This window comes from Pristiophorus japonicus, chromosome 2 (genome assembly GCF_044704955.1).
Source record: "Pristiophorus japonicus isolate sPriJap1 chromosome 2, sPriJap1.hap1, whole genome shotgun sequence".
Taxonomy (NCBI): domain Eukaryota; kingdom Metazoa; phylum Chordata; class Chondrichthyes; family Pristiophoridae; genus Pristiophorus; species Pristiophorus japonicus.
Window position 1 is genome coordinate 324,883,253 of NC_091978.1, and position 12,858 is coordinate 324,896,110.

General features: G+C 41.5%; 1 protein-coding gene across 1 annotated transcript in view; it reads left to right on the plus strand.

Moving 5' to 3' along the window:
* The window catches only part of fat4 (FAT atypical cadherin 4), a 416,915-nt gene that overhangs the window by 345,734 nt on the left and 58,323 nt on the right, over positions 1 to 12,858 (plus strand). The window contains exon 11 of the mRNA XM_070871826.1: positions 5,605 to 5,709. Coding sequence (XP_070727927.1) covers positions 5,605 to 5,709 — 105 coding nt within the window. The remainder of the gene's footprint in view (positions 1 to 5,604; positions 5,710 to 12,858) is intronic.

Consider the following 12,858-nt stretch of genomic DNA (forward strand, 5'->3'; position numbering starts at 1 on the left):
GCCACGTCTCCGTAATCCCAATCACAACATATTTGTTAGCATCTATTTGCACAGTTAATTCATCCCCCTTATTGCGGATACTCCTTGCATTAAGACACAAAGCCTTCAGGCTTGTTTTTTTAACACCCTTTGTCCTTTTAGAATTTTGCTGTACAGTGGCCCTTTTTGTTCTTTGCCTTGGGTTTCTCTGCCCTCCACTTTTCCTCATCTCCTTTCTGTCTTTTGCTTTTGCCTCCTTTTTGTTTCCCTCTGTCTCCCTGCATTGGTTCCCATCCCCCTGCCATATTAGTTTAAATCCTCCCCAACAGCACTAGCAAACACTCCCCCTCGGACATTGGTTCCGGTCCTGCCCAGGTGCAGACCGTCCGGTTTGTACTGGTCCCACCTCCCCCAGAACCGGTTCCAATGCCCCAGGAATTTGAATCCCTCCCTGCTGCACCACTGCTCAAGCCACGTATCCATCTGCGCTATCCTGCGATTCCTACTCTGACTATCACGTGGTACTGGTAGCAATCCCGAGATTACTACTTTTGAGGTCCTACTTTTTAATTTAGCTCCTAGCTCCTTAAATTCGTTTCGTAGGACCTCATCCTTTTTTTTACCTATGTCGTTGGTACCAATGTGCACCACGACAACTGGCTGATCTCCCTCCCTTTTTAGAATGTCCTGCACCCGCTCCGAGACATCCTTGACCCTTGCACCAGGGAGGCAACATACCATCCTGGAGTCTCGGTTGCGGCCGCAGAAACGCCTATCTATTCCCTTTACAATTGAATCTCCTGTCACTATCGCTCTCCCACTCTTTTTCCTGCCCTCCTGTGCAACAGAGCCAGCCACGGTGCCATGAACTTGGCTGCTGCTGCCCTCCCCTGATGAGTCATCCCCCTCAACAGTACCCAAAGCAGTGTATCTGTTTTGTAGTTATTAGGAGTATTTAATGTAAAACAAGACTTTTTGTTCCCCCCCCAAAATGTTGACATATTTTTGGTACAAGAATACATGTGGCAATATATAGGTGCACAATTTGCAGCATTTGTACCAGTAAGCCGTCAGTTCAGTGTCATGATGTGCAATTTTCCAGTCTTTGCGTAAATGGCTGAAAGGTACGGAAAAGTTGTGAAGTTGCATTTTCATGCAAACATGACAGATCAAGTAATCAGAATTTACTTAATTTATATACACAAATCTTCAAATTATTTTGAATAACTCTTGGGTTTTATGACTTGTGTATTATGACTTTTTTTGAATGAATCATTCAGTTATTTAATGATGGTAGGTGTTCATGTGTGTATGCACATACTAGAATTTTTACATTTTTAACCTGAAGTTTAGTATCCATCAGCTATAGATAGAAACAATATGCCTTTCATCCACAGTCCAGCAAATCCACCGCTCATTATGATGGATTATATTTTGCCAGCTGCATTGTGCCGCATTTCAGTTAACCTATTCTACTTTTTTGGGCTGAGGATAATCAAAAGGGATTACTTCAGCCCAATGTCATTTTAAATCTTAAACCCTTATGCCCCAGTGTTGAGTTAGTTAATGATGATTTAGGATATTTTGTCCTCTGTTTAAAAAAGATACATTTTCTTCAAATTAAATAGGCTTTTAACATATAGTAGTTGGGTGTTCATTTTTTCTGCCTGGCCTTTTCTTGAACTATTCATTTCCTGTTTTATATGCTTTATTACAGTAAAGGAATGCAGTTTAATTAAATTGTTTGTTTTCAAATTAAGAAATCGGACTTATATATTTGAATAAATAAACTTTAGCAAAGCAGATATAGGGTCAGAATTTACTGCCAAAATAACAGTGAGGCTAACAGTGCTCACCATTATTTATGCACAAATCACACAGCACTTCAGGCGAGGGTAAATCCGCAGTTAAATGTGAAAATCCGGAATTTTCTGTCCGAGATGCGTTGCTCCGACATTAGCTTCATGAAAGCCAGCATCTCACTGTCTGGCTCACCATTGAAATGCATTGAAAGCTATGAAGTTCTTGTACTTGCATGGTTGATACGAACTAAGGGAAAGTTAGTGCTTGTCCATTTCAGTCTAAGCATCCTTTTTAATGATGCGATACGTCTTAATTACTGCCAAACAACCTCTCTGGCACTGAAAATTAAGAATTACAAGTGGGGAGTCTCATTCCGTCAGCTTTTAATTGTTGGAGATTTTTTTTAAGACATCATTAATTTTTTTAAACTTTTTTTCTCTTTTAATCAAATCTTTTTTTCCTTCTATTTATTTCACTTTCTGTACCTGATTTGACATTCTAACTTACACTTCCTGGTTCAGACTCCGCACTGTTCAGTTCACAATACTTCAGTTTGATTGGTTAAGGAGATACACTGTTACCCTGTTCACACAGGTCCCAGATACCTTGTAGAGTGTACCATGCCATTTCCATTTCCCACTTACGGTAACTTGCAGGGCAAAGTCTCATGAAAATTAAACATGCAAGGTCAAGTCCCTGGCGTTCGTTCGTGGCTACATTGAATTCTGGCTTGTTAGATTTTACCCATTTACTTTCTTGTGTATGGTGTCATTTTTTAAGTTATTACTTTAATTTTGTAGCCATTCATTTATCTACTTGGCCCATATGTTGACACAAACATTCATTTTTGTAAATATTATTTCAAAACATTTATTAATTTTGCCTCCAGACAGGATCTTTGTTGGCTCCTATAACCACTGTGTGGGTCTCCATTAAATTTGATGATTTTACATACTTTCTTTGCTATAGACTTGGAGGAAATTATATTTACACAGAGCAAGATTGTATAATACTGCACATTGTTCATCTATAACATCTATCTATCTATAATGTTATATCCACACACTTCCTGTCAAGTAACGCGTTCCTATCACACTCTTTCCATCATATAATTTCCATCATAACTGGTCTGTCATGATTAAACTATTAATCTTATTAAAGTAAAAAAAAATCTTGAAATACAGAGCAAGTCAGTCAGCATAGTTAAAGAAGGACGGCAAATTTGGACATTCTAGTTGTGTATGTACTATTTTATTAACTTTACTTGCCTCATTGAGTCCTTGAAGCATAATCTTCAAGATGGGTGGCTCTGTTCCTTAATTATCACTGAGATCTCCCAGCTGCATGTTCAAGATAGGTAGTAGTGCCGCCTATGTTGGAACTGCAACCGGAAGGTTGAAAATCTGGTCTCCGATTGCTGGCTGCCACCTCCTCCTGGCATTGTTCGTGGTTGCTAGCTCTTCACCCCCCATACCCAAAATGATTCCCCTCATGTTTTCTCACCCAAGTCTTGATCAGCTGTCACTATCAGCTTCTCTTCTTCGCCCCCCATCACAGCTATAACCCATGACCTGAACTGATCAAAACTGATTTTTGTAAGCACTTGGAAACTTTGAAGCTACTTAGCTGGAAGCATGTTGTTTGGCACTACAAGGACGAGGAGGAGGCTGGTGAAGCAAGGGGGGTGGCAGTCATCATGAAGAAAAGTCAGGGAATTTATTGAAAGGGTTTCTGAGCAGTGAGTGTTATTTAAAATAATATTCATTTTAATTAAAAACAGGTTTCCCCACTGTTGAGGAAACCTTTATTTAAAAAAATCACCTCCTCCCCCTCAACCAGACCCCCATCATCACTGGCGCCCAGTCATGGCAAAGGAAGGGAGTAGGGGTATTCATTTAAGTGGTTCCCTAGAAGTGACCTGGGGCAATCTATGTTATGTTTGAAATAAATATTCAGCTGTATTTTGAATAGTGCTGATGTCCCCAAGCCATTATAATACATTGTCAAATTGCAACTTTATTCCATTCAATCATAATTATATACAGCATAACATGTATCTTTCAATTCACTGCAAAAAGCAGCATGGAAGATTTATTAGTATATAATTTAAAGGCATGTACACATGACACATTAAATCTATGGGAGGCACATGAAGTCTGTCTAGCAAAAAAAATCAAGTGTCATACCTTTCTCATTGGTTCAAATAAGCAATATAACCATACACATTTACTGAAACGAAGATCAACAAAGAGCCTACAGAAACATACAAATATACAACATCAGCAACCACTTAAAAGGCTTTCAGATCACTGCATTTATTATTTCAAATTGATTGTAGCCATTATTTTTATTTCTGGTCCAGCTGAATATATAAATAACATTTATAAGATGAAAAAAAACATAAGAAAGCTGTACTTCTGAAATAAACATAAAATCAGTGATAATATTTTAGAAATGCCTCCCAGGAACTTCCCTTGAACAAGTCTATCTTTGTTTCTGAAAGCTAAGGCTTGATTTTTGCTGCATTCCCCAGATTACATTGTGCACCTGAGTCTTGCCTAATCATTGCCATCATAGGCAGTCCCTCGGAATCGAGGAAGACTTGCTTCCACTCTAAAAATGAGTCCTTAGGTGGCTGAACATTCCAATATGAGACTCACAATCCCTGTCACAGGTGGGACAGATAGTCCTTGAGGGAAAGGGTGGGTGGGACTGTTTTGCCGCACGCTCTTTCCGCTGCCTGCGCTTGATTTCTGCATGGGCTCGGCGATGAGACTCGAGATGCTCCTCCTGGATGCACCAAGATCACTTTGTGTTTAGCACACTGGTAGACTACCAGTCCCAGAATGCACCAATGTCAATGTGTGTGTCACTCCCAGAAGGCATGTTAATGTTGCCACTTCATCAGTCTAATGAAGTATTGGATAGTAAGGTCGGGCTTACTTATCATGGCATGCTTCATGCATGACCATTCTTGCTGTTGATCAAAAAAGATTCTAGTGCTTTAAATATATATCCCAATTTTCTGATGGGACAAGCAGCAAAAATCTCTGACATACAGACTCCTGATTGGAAATCAGATTCATGAAAAAAAACTTTCACCAAAGTCTCCATAACAGTTTGCTGTGTCCACATTGCTATTGAATAGATATGCTCCTGCTTCTCTCAAAGCTTCAATATTCAATGATCTGATCCTAGGCCTTGATCGCGGCCCACTTCCCAGTTCAGAATGGGTCAACACTAAACATCACTATATGTTCCACATCTTAGACTACCCATAGGAACATGAGTAGGTGATTCAGCCCCTCAAGCCTGTATCTTAACTCTTAACTACCCGTCTTGGTTCCATATCCCTTGGTACCATGAGCAATATCATAAGACATCAACTAGTGTATACAGATTTTCTATCATTTTTATACACTTTTTGGAAGGATACCAGTAAATTACATTAAATTCATTTATTTGGAATAACTGTGTTTTTGGATCCAATAGAACACTTAAGATGGAATAAACAATTTAGAAGATGATATTTACACTAGATAGGCTCTCGAAGAAAGATGAACTGCATAGTAGATTATCATCAAGTGAGAACTGCATATTTGGGCACAAACATAGAGACTGAGAGGAGCCTCACAATGCAGCTGGACCTTATTGTTATACACTTAACAGAACAGGCATCCAAGGAAATAAATGAGGGAAAGATAAAAACAAAGTTTTGAAAATCTCAGCATTTTAAGAGTGGCGAGCACACTCTGAACAGGTGAAGTCTTCAGTGTGAGAAGCTGTGTACATTGCATTTGTGTTTTCCTTTATTTGCTGCAGGTAAAACGTGTGATTCTACCATTAACTACTGCGAGTGCAACCCCTGTTTTAATGGAGGAACCTGCCAGAATCAAGCTGATGGTTATTACTGCCACTGTCCATTTGGTAAGGAATAACAGTATGGACATGCATGCATGTATAAATGCAATAGAAGGTACATATTTATTTTACCTAGACAAGCCCTGAATTTCAGAGTGAGCTGACTGGATGAAATGGCCTCTTATTTTTGCATTCTCTGGGGTAATAAAATGGTGTTCCCCAATTTACATTTGCCTTTGCTAAAAATAGCAACTTTGAAAATTAATCCATTAATTTTTCAGTTTTAAACAAGACATTTTGCATTAATTACCTGCCTAAATCATTTTACATTGGTAGCATTTGAATACGGTCCCTTTGGATAAACTATTTGGATAGTTTGGATGATTGTTGCTTCATTCCAACCAGCAATTCAGGCTGATTCCTAGATAATTCAGAATAGGTAGCTGAATTACTGTTACTTTACGTTGTAAAGTCATATAACTTTCCCTCACTGTGGTTATTAAAATTTACTGCAGGACTCCTAACTAGTTTCAGGAAACATTGGTTACGTATAATATATAAACTTATTCCAAGTTTAATTTACAGCATGTAATGCAATGTGCAAAACAAACATAATTTGTGCATTGAATCAGTGGTACAACTGTCAGGATGGTTTATTAGATCATACAACAGCAACTACACTTCAATAATACTTATTGGCTGTAAAGCATGTTGCAATGTCCTGAGGTTGTGAAAGGTGCTATATAAATTTTATATTAATTTCTTTCTTTGTTTTTCCTTTTTGTTCTTTCTTCCTATACATGAAGATTGTTCTATAATTAAAACCATATGAAAGACAATGACGTTCAGACTCATCAGCCACAATTCTCATCACCCCTGCCCAACTGATGTTATGTTATTATTTCAATCAAATTGAATTTTCAGCCAGTCATATCTGGATTGTAAATAGAGAGGGAACTAATTGTAGATGACATCGCGTGACGATGTTCACTCTGTCACATATGGAAGTTGTTTAAAGATTGCTTTTAGAGTTGTCAGAGAGGAACTGTCTCCTTCCTCCTTCCCCCAGTTCATTCCAATATTCTTTATTTCCTCCTTCCCCTAGTACATGTTCACGCTTTTCTCCCCATCCCCAATTCACACGAGTACACTTCTTCCCTCCTTCTGTCCTTCCCTGTTCCCGCTTCCATATCTCCTTCCTCCCCCCAGTTTATAAACGCATTCCTCTATCGACAACCAGAACTTCCATCTCCCTTCCAGATTATAATGGCGTTCTTCTCTCATCTTCCCTTGTTCACACTAGTAATGTTCTTGCCCCTCGCCTCCAACTTCAAATCACACCGCAGAGGATATTAAACCATTTAAAAAGTCAGCTAGTATGAGTCCAGGAAGACAAGTTGGGTGGTTAGCAATTTAGTGGGAATGTGCTTGAGGTGGATAAGCTTGGAGAAGGTATGAGGGGAGAAACGAGAGAAACTAGAGAAAGACAATAGGGCAATACTGTGGATGCTGGAATCTGAAATAAAACAGAAAATGCTCGCAATACTAATCAGGTCAGGCAGCATCTGTGGAGAGCGAAACAGAATCAACGTTTCAGGTCTCACGAAGGGTCACAGATCTGAAACGTTAACCCTGTTTCTCTCTCCACAGATGCTGCCTGACCTGCTGAGTATTTCCGACATTTTCTGTTTTTAAAGTCAAGAAAGATGTGGGTCCAGGACAAGTACAAGGTGGAGTCTTGGGGGAGATTTGGCTTGGTAGGCAGGGGGAATGAGAGGAAGCAGTAGAGGCTGCTGAATGGATATAATCTCAATCATAATGAGGAAGAGATCCATTAGATCCTCTCACTAACTGGAGATATGGGGGGATGGGAGGGTTAAAGAGACTGCTGTTGTGGAGAAAAAAAGCTGGAAATTATCTTTGCTTTCCAGGATGATCCTGGAGTATTGGATGGTTTTGGCACAGGTAAGTGAGGGCCAATAGCGCTTACACTGACACTCTTTAACCCGAATGGGCCCCTCACTACCACTCTGTCACCTACTTGCTATTTCTGCTCAGGAAGAGTAAAGATTGTTGCACACTGGCCGGAATCGTACCGGCGCTGCAAGTGCAAGTTTGGAAGTGGGTCAGCTGTCAAAATGGCCGTGATCAACAGTGGGGCGGAGGTCCGCTCTGAACCTGCCTCCTTGTGAATTTCCCAAGTGCTTGTTCTGCCTGTGATTCGCAGACCTGGCACTGAGTGGCGTGTCAGGCAATTGAGATAGTTCAGAAGCTGCTTACAGCTATTTAAGCAATATTTTACCAGATTCTAATGATTCTTCCAAGTTTTTTTACAAGGTTCCCATCCCTCGGGGAGCACGTCAGGTAAGTATGTCGTGTTCTCCACAACTCTGGATTGGTTTGAATGGTTGTCAGCTGCAAAAATGGTATAAAAGCTACCATTTCACAGCTGTTCAATTTCCAATCTTAGAAGCTGCAGTCTTCAGGATTTAGAATATACTTTTCAGCTTTATGGAGGTTAGAAGTGTTTGTAGTGAACTCTCTATCCAGTGTCACCTCCTTGGAACAATAGCTTCTGTCATCTCAACTTCAGCTGCCATCAATTCCAGCAACATTGGTGCCCTTGAAAAAAATCTCACCTTGGTCCTCAGAATCCCATCACGATCAGCCCCAACACCAACTTAACTAGGCACACCAGCATCGCCAACAACACCAACCTTCTCCGTAATCACCTGATGCTACACCAGACATGGCATCAGCACCCAACCAAATTGTTGCCCAGGTCGCTAGGGATGGCCTCACCATAGCCACATTTACTTAGCTTGATGCTGTACACCCTGGCTGCCACATGATGCTCCAGGCTGGCACAATCCCACACCGACACCATAAACCATCCCTACAATGCCCAGCTCATTCCTTTAACACTCAGCACCATTGTTGGGGGTTGGGGTACCGTTATGTGTCACCATTCACTGCCACTCACTAAGCCACTTTCAAAGGTGCACACAAATCTGTCCAAGAAGGCAAAGTGTTGAAAATAAAGTTTTCAATGTTTGACAACACATTAATAGAAACTTTACATAAACATTGGTGATAACATCCAAGTGCCTACCCTTATGTGTTGTTAGTTGGTGTAATTGGACAAAGATGAGTGTGAGGGCTGGCTCATGAGATGGAGATGTGATAACATAAATAGAGAAAGAGGGATGGGTGGTGGTGCAAGGTAAGTTGGTGTGAGTAAGGATGTGCAGAAGTAGGGTAGGGAAGGCAGAGTGATGGGGATGTGATGAGTGGCACAGCAGGATGAGGTTGCGGGTGGCTTTGCAGTAACGTTTCATGATCCATTGAAATCATTGAAAGGTTTGCGCCACTGCAGCCAGCTCCTGATATCTCTGCTTGTGCCCTCCTGTATAATGTGCAACCAGGCTGCGTTGGTATCTTGGCGAGTTCTCTTCCACCAATTGGAATGGAAGAGAACCTCCCTGCGTGTTGTGACTCCCTCCATAAGCATTTGGAGGGATTCATAGGAGAGCTTGGGTGCAGCCTTGCACCTCTGTCAGTATTTGCAGCACCTCAATACTGTAGAACACTGACAACACAATTGTCAAAATCAATGTGGGCATGGTCCCTTTAAGGAAACCGGCTGATAACACATCATCAAATAACCTCATCAGACCCGCTTCCTTTTAATTGTCCGGGAACCTCACAGGGCGGGCTTAACAAGCTCCAGCTACGCAAAATCACTTGGACTAAGCAGGCTGCAACCAGAAGCGAGGTTCCAGCTCGCACCCGAAGTCGCCCGTATCACTTCCAACCCTGTATGAAAAATGGCGGCCTAAAGGTGGGAATTCTTGATGTTGCAAAGCTGTCATAAAATCAGGTGTAAATAAAATGTATTTTATAATCTGATGAATGTAGATCGGTCACTACCCATCAATGTCACATCCAGTTGCCATCTCTTTATCATTCAGTGTGCAATAGAATTTGATTCCCTGAAGAATGCAGAAGTTTATACGGTAGGAGTTGGGAAATTAGGATTGGACACAGACCACACAGCCAAATTTTCTCATGCATGACTTTAGTGAAGAACAGGAAATTTGAATGGCTGTTAATGTCTGCTCACAAATAGAGAAGCAGATATTGGATCTAGAACGCTCATGTATTGCATTCTATTTACCCCTCAGAAAGTTGTCATGGCAGCCTGTTTTCACTTGTGCCAGTGTAAACATTCTGGCAGTTCAAGAAAGCAAGGCTGGAATTCCTTCCTCATCCCCATTCATTCTTAATGGAAGAAAATGGAGCCCCAAATCACATGGCCCAAAATATACTCTGTTGGAAGCCAGTATTTAAATTTCCTGCTCCCAAGTAAAGTGAAAATTATGTCAGTGAACACAGCACAGTGATCCCAGCACTGAACCCTGCCGCACCCCACTAGTCACTGCCTGCCATTCTGAAAAGAACCTGTTTATTCCCACTCATTGCTTTCTGTCTGCCAACCAGTTCTCTATCCACATCAATACATTACCCCCAATACCAAGTGCCTTAATTTTGCACACTAATCTCTTGTGTGGGACGTTGTCAAAAGCCTTTTGAAAGTCCAAATACACCACATCCACTGGTTCTCCATTATCCACTCTACTAATTACATCCTCAAAAAACTCTAGAAGATTTCCCTTTCATAAATCATGCAAAGGGAAACCTTTTCTGCAATATAAATGGGGCCATTTTCTGTGACTCATGTTTAAAGTCCAGTCACTTAAATTGGAACTACATTACATCATAATGTAACTCTTTTGATCAGGGCAGAAATACTAGAGCTTGTCACTAGCCAACTCAGTTCAACACTCTGAAGATACTCACACTCCCAATGTAAATTACAACTGGAAGTACACATGATGATTTTTTTCACTCTCTGTAACATCTGGAAAAATGTTCCTAATTATTCTGTTTGTGCTAAAGGAAATATGCTAAATTGTACAAAAGCTATTGCCATCATTCATTAAAATGAAGTATTAAAGGTTGAAATCATTGCCAGTCCATGCTATGGCAGACCACCAGCAAGAAATTAAGGTGATTCAAACCACATTGGATGCTGCTACATATTAAATGCTGAGAGCAGTTACTCCTTTCTGTAATTTTATTTAAGACAAATCACAATTATCCCTCCACCTTATTGATATTTGTACAAAGTTTTTGAATGCACTCATTTATGGTGCAGCAGTAGGCCTGCTCATAGTGGCGTGTTATCACATTGAAGGCTGGAATATAAACTTGATACACCAGATAATATATATAAAATCAGATTCCAGGCAGTTGTTTTATTAAACAGATATGATGGACAAAATGTGCTGTAAATTCAATGTTAGACATTGACTGAAATCGTGACTCTTTAAGGTTGCTGCATTAATAGATTTTCAGTCTGTATGTGTTGAGAATCAAAAGAAAAACTTTAGGAATACGAGTAATCCTATAAATTGCTGTGATAAGGCTGGGTGCACTGGGTGGGCAGTGGATTTGTGCAATCTCCTTTTAGTTCAAAGACCTGGGTTTCAATCTAGTCCACACTGATGGGTGAAATTCACTTCTATTTACAGGCTCCGACCCAATGTGAAATGGGTAAGGGCAGTCTGAACTCAGTTTCTAATTGGTGATAGTTCACTGCACAAAACTTTAATTAATTTGGCGCTAAACTGGCAAATTTGCGCAGAGATGCCACAAAGATGGCTAGTGTGGGAAGTGGACATATTAACACTAGGGGCTGTACTGAAGTTTGGATTAAATTGTGTTGTTGAGGATGAGTGAAGGCAACTATGCTTAGCATCTCACTCAAGCTGCATATAATGCTGGTACTAATGTACAAATTAGGAGGTGCCCCATTCCACGGAACTAATATCTTTTATCTTGATGAACACGCAGAAGAAAATCACAAAAGTAAGCGTTCAAAGGACGTTATGCTCATCCCAATTTCTTTATTGATTATGCAGGGAATAAATAAATCATAGAGATGTGTCGCACAATCAAAGGCCATGACATTCATCACCTTAGCGCTGCCAGTTAAGGCCGGTTTTGAGAAAACCATGCCGGCTGCTTCACTTCCACCCACTTCCGGCGTGGCCCGCACTGGTTGGCATTTTGGTGAGGAAATTAGTGCAGGTGTGTGCACCGGCAGTATGCAAAGTAGGCAGATCATGACTTCAGTCGGTGTGTAACGCTGATTTGACGCACAACCTGCCATTTTGGACGTTGCCGTTCCAAACAACACCCTCTCCTAAACAGGCACAGCTGAAAACCACCACAAAACAACATTCCAAACATAATTTATGAATTATTAATTCCAATATTACATTACAAACTCAACTAATCACCCTTGTGCATTCGCTTAGTGTCTGTCTTTTGTGTGTCTTTTCCTATTCTAGTGCTCCTACGAAGTGCTACCCCAATGGCTGCAACATGCTTTCCGTACAGGACACTGCAGATGGACTTGAGGACGACCTCAAGCAGCTCTGGGCCTAGAAGGCCCGGCTGTAGACTGCACCACCTCAGCATAGGCAGCAGCAGTCTGGGCTGGCTGGCTGACAGGCAATTGCAATGTCACTGGCTGAGAGGCAGTCGTGGAAGTACGAATGCTTTCATCCTGAGAGAGGGCAGCAGGTTCTAGCTCCATGGAGCCACTGCCACTCCCCCCAGGCACCACCTCAGCTTTCCTAGGCATCTGTTGGAGGACAGATTCCTGTCAGCTGTGACACCCTGCAAACCCCTTTCCACATTCATAAACCTAGCCACGATGGCAACAGTCTGAGCTTGCGTTGCAGCAAGCTGAGCCTGCATGACAGAAGTCTGAGCTTCCACTGCAGTACTCTAGACATTGGGTCGCTTCTTCTTGTGCAGCAATGGAAGGTGCGACATCACCCATCACACCCAGCATCATGGTTGGGTCCACAAATGCCCAAATGAGTTGCCCATCACTTCCATCCTGGAAATAATGGGCTCCAAGCTCCACACAAAGCCCCGTGTAATGTTGGAGCCGGATGCCTCCATGCTCCTCAACACTGACAAGATACTTACTGGCAGACCTGCCAATGCATCAAGCATTTCTGTGTGCATGCCCATCACCTTCTGAAGACCACCCAATCTGAGTACTCTGCAGCAGAACCCGTGCCCAAACTCGCCTTCCAGCGAGCTGGCACCTGTGTTCCCCTTTCTCCCAACCTGGCT